At 35.5% G+C, this 13,951-nt stretch overlaps 1 protein-coding gene across 1 annotated transcript in view; it reads right to left on the minus strand.

Moving 5' to 3' along the window:
* LOC142031267 (rap guanine nucleotide exchange factor 4-like) overlaps positions 1-13,951 on the minus strand; it is a 56,074-nt gene that overhangs the window by 19,059 nt on the left and 23,064 nt on the right. Inside the window, exon 4 of the mRNA XM_075028434.1 lies at positions 13,500-13,646. Within this exon, the coding sequence (XP_074884535.1) occupies positions 13,500-13,646 (147 nt within the window). The remainder of the gene's footprint in view (positions 1-13,499; positions 13,647-13,951) is intronic.

Below are 13,951 nucleotides of genomic sequence, written 5' to 3' on the forward strand. Positions count from 1 at the left end.
AAAGATCTCATTAAATAAAGACATCATTTTAGTTCCAAAAGAAGGGACAGAAGCAGTCCTGGTCTTGAAGACCAATGAGGAGGAAGCATTACAGTATGCTATGCTGTTACACTCCATTTTTACAACACATAAACAGTTCATCAAGGGCTCTTCAACAAGCTTCTCTGAAATAGCAGGTATTGGTCACAGCATGAGAGAGAAGACATAGTATGTGAAGCCTTTTGCCATAGGCACAGCCAATTCTACTGTCCATTACTGCAATGAAATTAGTGTAGTTTGACAGGTTTGGCTTACTAACAAGAGTAAACACAACTTAAAGGAACTTCACCATCTTGTTTTAAGATTCCAAATAGTTAATCCATGCTGCTGCTCTCTCACCATGCAGAGTATCTAACAAAACAAGATCTTCCCCGCACTTCTGTTATGCAGCAGTTTGTGATTAATGGCTAGTGTAAATAGATGAGCACTGCTGTGGGAGTAAAAATGCCAAGACAAAGGTCCCACTACAGAAGGCAGCACATTCATGACCAGTAATGCAGCACATGCCCTGTTTACAGTTTGAAAATTAAACTTGCAACATTAAGAGATTTTCTTTTCTATAGTATCAAAACTTCAATACATGTTTCTATTTATTTTCATATTGCTGAGCAATCTCATATTGGGGACAGTCACATGGGCATCTCTTACAGCAAATTCTACTCACACAAAGCAAGCCATTCAAAAATGTTCATGTAAAAAGAACACATCTAATATAAAGATAGCATTCATTATTACTTTAACAGCTTTAAAAGTAAGAGTTGCTTTTTCCTTCTGTATAAAGCTCTTTAGCATATTAAATTAACAATTTTCATTTGTACGTGTGGCAACAGCATTATCAGATAAGGAAGATATGCATACGTAGACTGAAATAAAGAAGAGAAAGTTTTAGCAGTAAAGGTATACTTAAAAGGAAAAATCAACAGAAATGTTAATTAACAAGGACAGAAGAAAAATGCTAAAGCTTTGCATTGGCTGGGCACAAGGAAGAATAGTCAATCACCGTCAAGAATCTATTTCTTTCTAGACATTTGATATTATTTTTACATAAACATATTACTATAAAGGGTGAGCTTTGCCATTGTTCTTTCTCAGGGGAGTAGGCAGATATAAAGTACCTCTCCATCTCCCTGCAAAAGCTACTGGCAACAGAACAGCATCACAAGGGTTGTTTTTTGTGGGTCTACTGTTTTCTCACACATTAAAAAGCATAAAATTCATATTAGCAGTGTGAATTTTTTTGTTAAATAAGGAGGTAAAACATAACTCATGGTCTGCTTCTGGATATCACAACCATTCATTACATTTTATTCAACACAGATTAACTCAGTTCTTATCCAAAGATATTGTCCATGAATTCTTATGGTAGTAAAATCTGTATTCCTACCATTGCTAGGGCTCGAAGCATTTCCAGGATCTCCTGTGCCTCACACCTTTATATAATTTTAGAGTACAAAGGTGACAATAATTCATTCAAGTATCAATGCTTGCGGGCTGACTGGTAGCATGCATCATTTTCTGAAGTCGTATCAAGTAATTGTTTGGAAAGGTTAAAAGGCAGAAAAATCCACATTCTGTTGTTAAAACAGGAAAAGTCTGTCTCTTAGAATAAAATGACACAAAGTACATTTTGTATATGAGATCAGATGGAATTAACACCCTGTATAAGGCAACTCCATATGGCAGATGTATGTAAATACATCGGACAGAAACAACCTGCAAAGATGAGAGTTTGATGTGAACTTCTGTTGTAATCTCAAAGCATATAATCTTTCAACCACACCACAGCAACAGCATAGGTAAATGCCCCAGCTATTACATGCTCAGATTGAAATGTAGCTCTTCTTTGATAAAGCATTACATGAAATAGGTACCTCCTCAGTAATCAAATCTGCTACTCCATCAGTGTATTCAGACAGATCTGCTTAACTGTCCACACTTTTACTACATTTCACTCCTTTAGCTCTGCAGAGCAAATGTACTAAGAAATACTAAGTGATGGCATAATTCTCACCAACTTCAACAGTGCGAGAATTATTTCCTAACTGATTGGTGATCCCTGGTTATCTAATAGGATCTAAATGTCACAGATAAACCTGAGGACAAATACCCAATGAACTCTTAACCAGAGATCAACAAAACCAGCATTAAATGCTAGCAGGAACAAAAGTGACAAATGCTAGAAAGAGAAACCATATTCCTAGATGCGTGGAAGAGACACATGCCAGAAAATTGCCTGAGAAATGATGGCAGAAAGAAAAAAGGCCTTTGAAAAATGTTTCATGCTTCTAGAGAGGATACAGGCTCGAAGGGTTTTGGCAGAAAGAAAGAAGAGAGAAAATAAGCCTGTACTGAGCTTTTAATCTTTCCTTAATTGTACTGAGAGTCGCCAGCATTATCCCCAGAGAGAATTAAGCATAAAAGCCTAAGTAACTCAAACAAGTTCCCTTACAACTCAGTCCTTTCAGAACAGCATGATTTCTTTGAAGGACTCAGTTTCTCAAAGACCAGGTCATACAAAAATCGTATTGTAATGCATATTTTTATTATGCTAAAACAAAATGATGATATTGTACCTGTTTCCACTAACCTGTACTCAGGAATGTCTGGATAGGGTTTTGTGGAAATTAACAGAATAAAGTTTGTTTGTTTATTTTGGAAAATGAAGTGGTTAGTACTCCAAGAAAATGGTTTGCATTCGTAGTCAGAGAAGATATTTTCAAAGGTCAAGAGAGAGGTGGAATGCAAAATTAAATAGAAATTACTCAGGAAACGGTCAGAGGTTAAAATGTAAATAAACTGAATTATATCAATAAGTACTAAATGCACGATGGCAAGGTTTAATTTTAAATGCTGATTATTTATCACCCTCAAACAAATGGTACACAAGCCTGGCTTTGAGCTAAGTACAGCATCTAGAAGAACAAAACTATTTTACCCATGTAATTTAAAATGAACAGAAGTAAAGTTCAGTCAGAAGATATTTAGTGTGTGAACTTTTATTTGTGAGTTTCAGTTTTCTTTTAATTTCTTCATTTGAGATTTAACCGAGAAACTATTTTAAGCAGAGCTCAGAGGAAATACAAACTAATGGTCTTATCTAATCAGCCTTGAGATGGAGGATAAAGAAATTGAGCTTTAAGCATCACATTAGACTGACGGTATGAATCCACAAATTCTGACAAACCATTTATTTCAACAGCCTGTAACAGAAATATTAGATGAAAACACGAATTCTGTGAACATTCACTTCATTACAGAGTATAAAAATACAGGGAGCACATGCCTTAGAAAGCCACCATGTCTTATTATGTGCTGTTCTTGAATATTTGTGGCATAAATAAGCATTCCCCAAAAGAAAAAAAAATTAGCTATGAACAGGTTGTTCCATAAATCCCCTTAAGATTTAAACATTTCAGAGGGCCTGCAGGCCCCCTCAGGGCATGTTTCAGGCCTGATATTTTCACATTGCTAGTAAACAGATTTCTAGGAATTTTGTAGCTTACTGAACTAAGGGAATTGCAGCAATACCCACTAACGTTGAGAACTGTTAGATGTTGGAGTACCACTGCTCAGATTGAAACAAGGATTGATTCAAGAGCAAGCACATGGATTATCTGGGGTTTTTTAAATCTCTTTCTCTTCTTGATATCTGGGACTGGCCATAACCAGCACAGATGACAGGCTGGGCCCTGTAATTCTTATTCTCTGCCACAGGAGAGAGATTCCATATTCCGTTCTTAGTCTTTTATATCTTCATTTTTAAGCATACCTCTGGGATCCCTAGAGTTTGTAAGGCTTTGATACAATTTACCTCAGTACAAGTATTGGGTTGACCATTTTGTTAAGAACCCCTGAACTACTAAGCAACAAAATCATTTGAGTGATTCCAGCCTCATGCTCTCACATAGCATCAACTATGTCAGTGGGTAGAAACTGATACAGAAAGGAAGAGGGTAAAGAGGATTTAAACCTACCGGTAACAGCCTGTGCTGCATATTATACAAGAAGGAAGCAATTAGTAATTACCTGGGTTGAAATCCCACAATGCTCATTGACTTCAATAAGGGAGGGTTTCACCATGGATGAAAAGAGGGGAGGAACCAGTCTAAGGGAAAGGGCAGACATTGAACCTTACAGCTCTGATTATGACCAGGAAAATACATTTATCAGAACTGCACTATCTAAGGCAAGCAATGGGCACTCTCTTTTTGAGCCCATTTATTAATCCATATACCTAATAAATTGATAATGTCTGGGGTTTGGCTTGTTTTGAGTTTTAGGTTGTTGAATGCTCACTCAAGGGAGTGCTTCCTTAAGGAAGGAGGAATTTACTTTCTGCTAAATAGGACTTACAGGTTTCATTTTCCTTGCTACATGAAAATGAACACTTTTACAGTATTTTTCCAAAATATTTTACAAAGTAAGGACTGTCAGAATAAAAAATAATAATATATAATGTAATACAATAGCCTTGCCTTCAGTTTGTGTTAATCTGCATATGATCTTCCACTGCCACAGATCTTATTGTCAAAGATCTCTAACTTTTTTTAATGCCAGCAGGTTTAAGCTAATGGATTTTTAAAATGTTAATATTAAAACAGATCCATTGATCTAATAAATGGTATCACATTATTTGCCTGACCTATTATATAGTATAAGCAGAAAGCACCCATTCAAATGAAGCATACAGGCATGCATTCTATAGGAATGCCTTGGAGGAACACACAACCATAGCCATTGCTGTAAAGCAACAAAAACTCATTGCTAAAAGGAAGCTTCTAAGGGCTTACTATTTTTCTCAAGAACCTGGAGGAACCAGTAATAATAGATTAACCTTTTCTGTAAGGCAGAAAAAGCACGACTCGTCTGAAAAGAAACCAAGGATTTAGATGAGAACACTGACCAGAAGGTCAGAAAGGGTCAATCTCCAAAATAACCTCATCCACACACCACCCCACAGTTGAGTTAAGGAACAGTCAGTCTGTGTCAAATCCAAAAAGTTTAGAAGCGTAAGCAAAGCCTTACGCAGTTGATCACTTCGGTATCCATTCTAAGGCAGGAAAGGACACTGCCAACCACAAATGCAGTTAGAACCAAAGGTCCAGGCAATCTGGCACAGAAGTTTGACAAGGCAAATATGAATTTAATGTAGTAATATATACACACAATACGTATTAGATAGATAGCAGATTATGTACACGCACATATGTACAAAGACATAATTCTGTGTTATGCATTTTTTCTCTCTGTGACAGATGAGAATGAAACACATACTTGATAGTTAAAATTATGTTGGGGAAAAAAGCCAGAAACTATTTTATAAGCTTCAAATCTTATGATTCTTTTGAAAGACATTTTTACTTAATAAAAATGAACTAATGAAAGACCAGAAGTTTGCTCCCTGAAATAAGATTTGTAGGCTCTAAGTTGTGTTTTGCAATACATGTTTTTGCCAGTTAGCACATCATGCTTAGAGATACCACATTTAATAATACAATCTGCTGAGGATGAAAAGCACTTTCTTTGCTAATAAAAAAGCTGGTTATAGAAAGTGCAAGTTTGGCAGTAAAGCTTCAAAGAAAAATAGCAGCCTCAAAAACATCTGCAGACTTTAAGTGTATACATTTCAGTTTGTCAGATGTTCTTCTGTAATTTAAATATTTTAGGAATTAATCAAAATAATTTCTTTTCTTGAAAATCGGATGAATTCATATTTTTCAACTTCACCTCTAACCATGATAAAATATGAGAAAACCAATAAAGGCATTACTTAACAGGGAGACTGACATGTTTGCTGGATGTTTCTATCTCTTTTTATCCAAGAAGGAACCTCAAATAAGTCAAGCTTTCCGCAATATAATTTAAGACTCTTTGAAGTGCTAATAAACATATAAACATTTACAAGGGCTGTAAATAGGAATGACAATATATTTTTGCACAGTGCCTGGTACACTAGGATTCAACAGGGCCTTCAAGCTGATAGGCATTACTACAGTGATACAGAATTCCACCCAAGAGAAATGACATGCTAGTATGGTTTGAGAGAAATCAGAACTACAAAGCCTTATTCCACCTCTGCATGGTGATCAGTGACACAGTCACAAAATGTTGCTATTGAAATAGATTCAGAATAAACTGGGAGACTGAGGTGGAAACTGATTGTAGGGATGACATACAAGAACATGCCCCAGGAAAGTTTGTTGCAGAGAGACATGAAGAAGGATCAGACCTTTCCAATCAGCTTGTTATTTTTCAATATTTTCAGTCACGTAAGGGGTGTTTAAAGTGCCTGCATCTGTAACCTTAAACCAAGGATAACAACAGCGAAAGGGAAACTCACAGAGTTAAAACTAACTGGATCCCTTGATCTTCTGCAGAAATTGTGCCTCATTGACAATATTGAATATCATACATAATGGCACGGCCAATTATCTGAAACAGTGCAGATAATTATTGATTATGAACTTTTCAGTCATAATGCCATTATTTAGAAAAGAACATGTCATAGCAAGACTCAATCAAAAGACTTGTACACTTCCATCAGTTTATATCACGCCAAGAGAAAAGCTGCATTACTGAAGTGAAAAATCTCATTCCTAGATATTTTTCTCCCCTGCCAATGGCCAGGAAGGTTACCTTAGGATATACACTGTCATAAACAGTGTTCACAAAATCTGCATCCATTTTTTAAATGGTGATCAATACACCTGAATGAAAGCAGCAGTCACTGTGTTGCTATGCTGACAAACATGGCTTGTTCTGATATAAGTCCGGCTACTGAGGATAGAAAGCTGTTCCATACTCATTTAAATCTGCTCTACCAGACAGAGCATTGGTCATTAAAATTAGAAATGTTTGACAAAGCAAAACAAGAGAAAAAAACCTAAAAGCATATTACAAGGATGGTCAAAACCAATATAACAGCACCACTAAAGGCCAGACTCTGCTCCCACTTAGCTCCATGTGTATCAAAGCAATTGTACTGTGTTCACTTGAAATATGCTCAGTTCACACCAGCAAAACTGGGAGTGCAATCTGGCACTTCTTCTTGGTATAATAACAATTTTGGAATCTTTTCCTGCTACTCACTTGCATGCTTTATCAGTATGAACACAGAAGGTATGAAGGTGGGATGTTAGTTATTTTCAAAGCTTTGCTTGCATCTTGCCAATTCAGTGTTTACTGTCATATTCTAAAGCCGGGGAGGGGAAGAGTACTTTTTATATTCCTCTTCCTTCCATGTGTTACTCTAGGAAAAAAAATCTCCTGCTTGCCTACCATCACTTCATTTTTAAATGTCTCTCACACTAGCTCTGTTTCTTTGCATACAAATTTGAATTGGTCATCAGATGAAGGTTTACAGACACCATAAAGCAACAGATTCCACACACTTGGGTCCTTCCACGTCTTCCTTCTGTGTTGTATTCTGGATCTGATACCATGGAATCATTCTTCCTTATTCTGACAAGAAGGCTATTTGAGAGGTTGGTGAACACAGTATTCCAGCTACATTGCAAATGCAGACTACTACAAATTGATCACTTTTACATTTCTCAAATAAAACCCCATTAGAGAGACAAATCATCAAGGCAGAGTTTGAGCAGTCAATGGAGAGTGTGACATGAAGTGGGTCAAGACAGCTGAGTGTTCCATGACCACCTTTTTACACTTTTGTGGGTCTCCAAGCACTACACTATTTTAAATCACATGATCACCCATCCTGCAAAGCTGAATATTCTGTATTTTATTAACTATAGTTTTGTATCTCTACTATGTTTGCCTATGGGAAATCAGTAAATCAGAGCAAAGACTTCTGCAATTGATTACTGTGCAATAAACTGGGAGAGTAGTATACCATAAATCAAGGTGATAGTTTAGGGACCGGACATGAATCTGATTTTTTTTTTATTCCCCCCTCCCAATATTTCATTTCTCAGATCAAATTTAATTTCTCACTTAAATGAACTGGAAAAAATTTCTGGTATAGAATGCTCATTGGTGAGAAGGTACATTAGAAAGTACTGACACTTATATGAGATTCCTAATACTCCTTAAACATGTTTAAGTATTCAGGTGTCTACCAGAGAAAGAAGCAAGAACATTCTCAAGTAACAATGTAATGTATATTTTCCAGTAGCCTAAGGCAAGGAAAAGGCAGCCCCTCTGAAATGCTGCCTACTGCATTACACTACAAAACACCTACATGAGATTCAGTAACATACTTTGCTAAATAATGTACTTACAGCATGGCCAAACAGATAAAACAAATGAAAATCCTTACATGTTCATTTCCATTAATGTATTTTTACAGTGCCTTCATAATTCCTACTGCTACAATCCTGACACATAAAATGAGGCATAAGATTATATTACACCTTGGTATAAGGCATATGACTATATAGACCTTAAAAAGACAAACTGGTATTACATGCAAATGCACTGAGAGCTGTGGTCTCAATTCTGATGAACTTAAGCCTTATTCAGAAACCTCATTGAACAGTGCTGCGACATTTAAGTCAGCATGCCATTTCATACATGCATTTCCTACACAGCATTCCACTGAAACCGTATGTAAAATTTCTTCTGTTCTGACAGAGGATCTGTTTTTAAACTAGCTCATTAAAAACTAACATTCATAGTGTTCAGAAAACAAAGATGGTAAGAAAGCTGCTTCTCTCAAAGCTGTAATTTCAGAGCAGTGAAGTCTGCTGAGGGCTACTGAATTGTCATCAGATGGGCAAAAGCAGGAAGCAAGTTACGCTACTTTTTATCAGACTAGATGATGTGTAAGTGCTGCTGAATGTGAATAAAAAAGAATTAAAATATTCATTCTGACCTTATAGGGGCCAAGACTCCCTCTCTCCAAAGTCACTGCATACCGAAGTAATAGCTGTTCTTCATTTACTCAAGATCAAATGTTTCTCAAGGCATGTTCAGTAACTTCTAACATAATCTTATTCCACACAAAAGGAAATTGGTTATTTGTATGTTATCCAAGAAAGGCTGAGTAATTCACTGTGGTAGGAAAGACCTCTAAAAATAAGTCACCTCTCAGCAGATTCACTCCCTTCCTGTCTGGGTTTGAATCAGTTTGCAATTGCATGAAAGAACAAAGCTTGAGGATGAACTACAGAGAACTTCTGTAATGATAACACTGCTCAAATACATACATTTCACTCCTACTCCGTTTAAAAGAATCCAACTATTAGAGGTGGAGCAAGCCAGTGACCCAACAGGATGTGCATGACCAGATCTCCTCGTGTGTAGCCTTCTGCTTTCATGTTTATTTTTGGATGTCTTTTGCTCTGTGCTTTGAAACAGTTTTTTGGGCACAGTAGCTAGCACCAGTTACTCATTGATGCTAAAGAGGGAAAGCAAGTTCTTATCAACACAAAAACTATCTCTTCCTACAGATTCATAGAGCACCTTGGAAGTCTACAGTGCTGTGATAGTGATGAATAACTTTTTTTCATGTTTGTTAGTGCTCCTCAGAGATGAAGGCTGGGGACAATCCGTGCACAAAGGCACATCACCAGGGATTCCCATAACCTCCTAGAGCTTCTTCATCAGGAAACAGTATTCAGCTGTGTGAGAACCTAACCAGGGATTTCATCATCTCAAACCTGCTATAGCAGCCACTGATAGAAAACAAGACTCCAAGGATGAGTAAAGCTTAGAAGTTCAACAGATGTTCCCAAACAGGATGGTATTTCAACAGATACAGTCATTAGAGAAAAGACTAGGCCATTTTAACTGGTAATTGTTGTTATCAGGAGGATACCATTCCTTTTGATTAGCATTCCCTGACTGTTAAAAGTGGAGGTCATAGAAAATCTTTCTGTGTTTAAAGAGCTGATTGAATATGTGGTTCTGTATATTACAGAAGGCATCTTATTATATTTTTGATAAAGAATATCCTATCTTTTCCTCAAAGTGTATTTAAATTTATAAAACTGACAGAAGAATAGTGATAAAAAAGAAAAAAGTCTGTTCAGAAGTAGCAATCTCTTTCTTTCAGGTATAGACCCAATTGTAATTGTACTCAAAGAATTAATACATTTTGCTGTATATTGTGCATTAAATATGTTAATGAGCCACATCTGGTCTGTGAAACATTCTATCAATGCAATTGGTTCTTAGAGCAATACACCTAATACAGGAAAAGTCACTTCAATTTAAACGATACTCAGAAAAATCTGTAAATTCATAATATGAAATTATAGAGATTCTGAAAATTCTTTCTAAACTTAGAAATAACTAAAATAGATAGGTATTACATCTTTCTCTTAAAATCTAGTTTCAGGATTTATAATAAAAGTTTCATAAGCAGTATAAATGGATATTCATTTGTCTTTCAAAGAACTGCATAGCTTTGTGGTAGAAAAACATTTGTTGCAAACATGAACTTCATCTGTAGGTTTCAGTGTTGATGAATTTTTACTATAAAGGAAGATAGTTCATAGCTTTTAGTCCTATCATTTCAGATTAGTTGCACAATAAATTAAAGTTCACACTGAATCAATTTATACTGGTTTATTTTCCAAGATCATATTCACAACCTAAAAATCAAAAAGAATATTAAAAATTGCAGTCTTAGGATTTCCATGCTCTGTATGCCAAAAAATCTTTAATCATCTAACAGACAGTTTTCATTTGTTCTTTCTCTCAAAAGAAGGAAAAAAGTAAATTTCCCCAAAAGTAAATTTCAGGGGGGGGTGGGGGAGTGGGGGGTGGAACCAAACAAAAAATTTAATCATATGTAAAATGTATTCTTTGCACTTCTATTATTAATCATAAAAATCCTACATTCATAAAAGCAGCAACTATTTTAAGAATTCCAACCCTACAGTTTATTTAGGTTGTTCTTAAACTACAGTATTGTATTATTTTGGAATTATTCAACAATTTTTTTATGGAGAAACTACTTCTATCTGGAACTAAATTCTCATTATCTGCAGAGTTGAAATTTATATGCACTAGATTTTAGTTTTTACCGTATCTGGATTGTAATGACACTGACATGGTTGCATACTCTCATTTTTCCCATGGTATCCCTGATAATAAATATCTGTGATCCATTCTGACTTTCTGTGGGTTTTCATTAAAAACAAATTAAAAAATTATATGAATGGCACATCACTGTATCAATAACCATTTCCCCATATGGGCTTTGTCACAGCAAAGATATATGAATCTTAGGATAAGGTAGACAGAACAACACAGCATCCATAACATAACAAAAAGTTTCCTTGAAGAAAAGTATTTACTTTTCTTCAAATAACAAGAAGAAGAGAAGAAGAACAACAACAACAATAATAATAATACTGCTGCTATTGCTAGTATATTTTGGGGGAATTTTCTTAAATAATTTTATGTCTGTTTTGAACATTCTCTGTTTATCATACCTTAGCTGCAGTTTATGTAGGCTTTGGGATTAGTAGATTGCAAGGAAACAAATACCATCTTGAAAAAAATGAACAACTTAATTCTACCTCAGACTAACCAGCAAAGCTATATTTTGTGGCATAATTTTCCACTCACTAAGAGCACAGGGATAGCCTCCTTGAAAGAAAGCACACCAAAATACATTAAAAGTTCACTGTAAAACTGCACAAAAGGCAAAGCACCATAAAGCTAAACTGTGGTCTGTGACTGACACCTGCAGCATCTGTGACATGCTCTGCTGCACAATTTCATAAAATCTGCAACATACAAGATGTGTGCTAAGGCTCCCTATGACAGCTCCCAATACTTTCAACACACATGACCTTTTCCAAAAGCATCTATCATCAAAAAACTCATCAAAATTAGCAAAATTGTTAGAAACAACATTATTAGTGATTAAAGAGCAAATGACATTAGCATTTTTGTTTTAAAACAACTTTAAATATGTTTTAAGGTTCAAGATTTTAAAGAAAGGAACTTAACATCCATTCTCCCAATATTTCTGATAGGAAACCAACAATCTCTGAATGCTTAGTAAGAAAGTCATATACACAGCAGAAATTACTCTGCTTATACTAATTAAAAGTTAATTAAAAAAGAATGTTACTTGAGAAACCTACAATTGGATTTATTCTCCTCCATCATGAGCTTGTAAAGCACTATCTACATTAAAAATTTCTGACAACTGGCAAGTGTAGCATATGTTAAAACAGATGAGATCACTGGCATATTCAATCTTTTAATGCCAGGGTCTAAAACTATAATGAAGATCCTGTAGAGAAAAAAGCATGAACTGCAGAAAACTATTGCATTGTGAATTTCTTCAAATTTTCTATGAGACTTTACAAGCATTTCATTTCAGCTGTAGACATTGCAAAAAAACCAGTACAAATTATGGCTATGCAATTCAAAGAATGAAATCTGATATTGTCAGAGCATTCAATGGCAGCACGTTTCATTCACACATCAGTCTTTCATGCCTTGGTCATGCTGCACCACTAACTATGCTCAAAGCAACGTATTTGCAGACAGGTGGCATTAGTGCTGTTTCCTTAGTCAGTGTAGCTAGTTGTGGATTTGATTTTCTTTCTGATACCCTTACTTTAGTACTGCTTTAGGACAATTATTTGGAGTATAATACTGCTCTTTCTCAGGAAAAGAGAAAGCAAAAAAAAACCCATCTTTCTGCACTTAGGAGAGAAGCTGAACTAAAATGCTACAACCAGCATCTATGTCTTAAATATAGTTATGTGGCCCTACATCTGCAACTTTAGGACACTGTCACAGCATCTGACAGCTCTACACAACACCTAAATTTGTACTGCCACCATTTAAAACAAGCTGGCAGTACAAACTGAAAATAGTGTAGGCCAGGCCAACAGGATGCCTTCCAATTCCCAGAACACTTTTCAAATCAAGTGTAATGCTTACAAAAATGAAAAATGATTGAAGTTCAGCAACTTCACAAAGTAACATGTTAATGAAGTCTTCTCAGCATGGATACCAAAGTACACAAGAGATTATAGAACCTCAGCAGTACATTCTCCACAAAGAAAAGTTTTAAGGGAATTCATGTGTAATCAGTAACTTAATTTTTAAGTGATCTTGATCCATCTGCAAATTCTAAACCCCTTACAGCTGGTCATGAGACAGGAGTAAAGGATAATAATTTAAAATATCAGAGTATATTAAGGATAGACTCTCCTCATAAATGCTGGCTATAAAAGCAAGTTTAAGGGTAAGAAAGCAACACCTGCAGTATACAAGTAAATTCCACCAGAAATTTCACCTAAGTTATTTCATTAGAAGAAGCCCACAAGACAGAAATACAGGAGTATGTAATCATACAGAATATGAGGCACTAAAAAGAAATAAAAAGACTTTTCTTTTTGTGCAAACTAATTTAAAAGAATTATTACTTTGCTTACAGTATAAATGTGCTTATATTTCATTACAAACACTTAAAAGGTTAAATCACTTTTTTCTGCATAAATTGCATATAAATCTAAATTTACCTCCCAAAGTGCTTTAAAGTCCTTCTGCTCAATTCGAAGGAGCTCGCTATATTCTCTGGTAACAATCGTTGCATGGCGAGGAGTGTTATCCAGAATGGACTCTCCAAAAGCAGTTCCTATTCCCAGAGTGCATATTGTCACAGCATCCTTTGAATTAAAAATAAAAGGACACATATTAAATATTCCAGGATGTTTTAAGAGTCTTTATGTCACATTTGCTAACAGCACTGCCTTAAGATTCTTCAGCAATTTGCTCTAAAAGAAAATTAATTTAAAAGTGCAAACAAAGAAATCAATACGCTGATTAACAAACGGGAAGCTTCAATGCGGAAGTAGGACTTCTGTTTTCTATGACCATCAGTTGAATTATACATTTCTGCCTGCAAAGCAGAGAACACAAGAGTTACCTTCACCTTTGGAAGAAAGTTATGACCTCTGTTCATCTATCGGTA

Source organism: Buteo buteo, chromosome 5, assembly GCF_964188355.1.
Source record: "Buteo buteo chromosome 5, bButBut1.hap1.1, whole genome shotgun sequence".
Taxonomy (NCBI): Eukaryota; Metazoa; Chordata; class Aves; order Accipitriformes; family Accipitridae; genus Buteo; species Buteo buteo.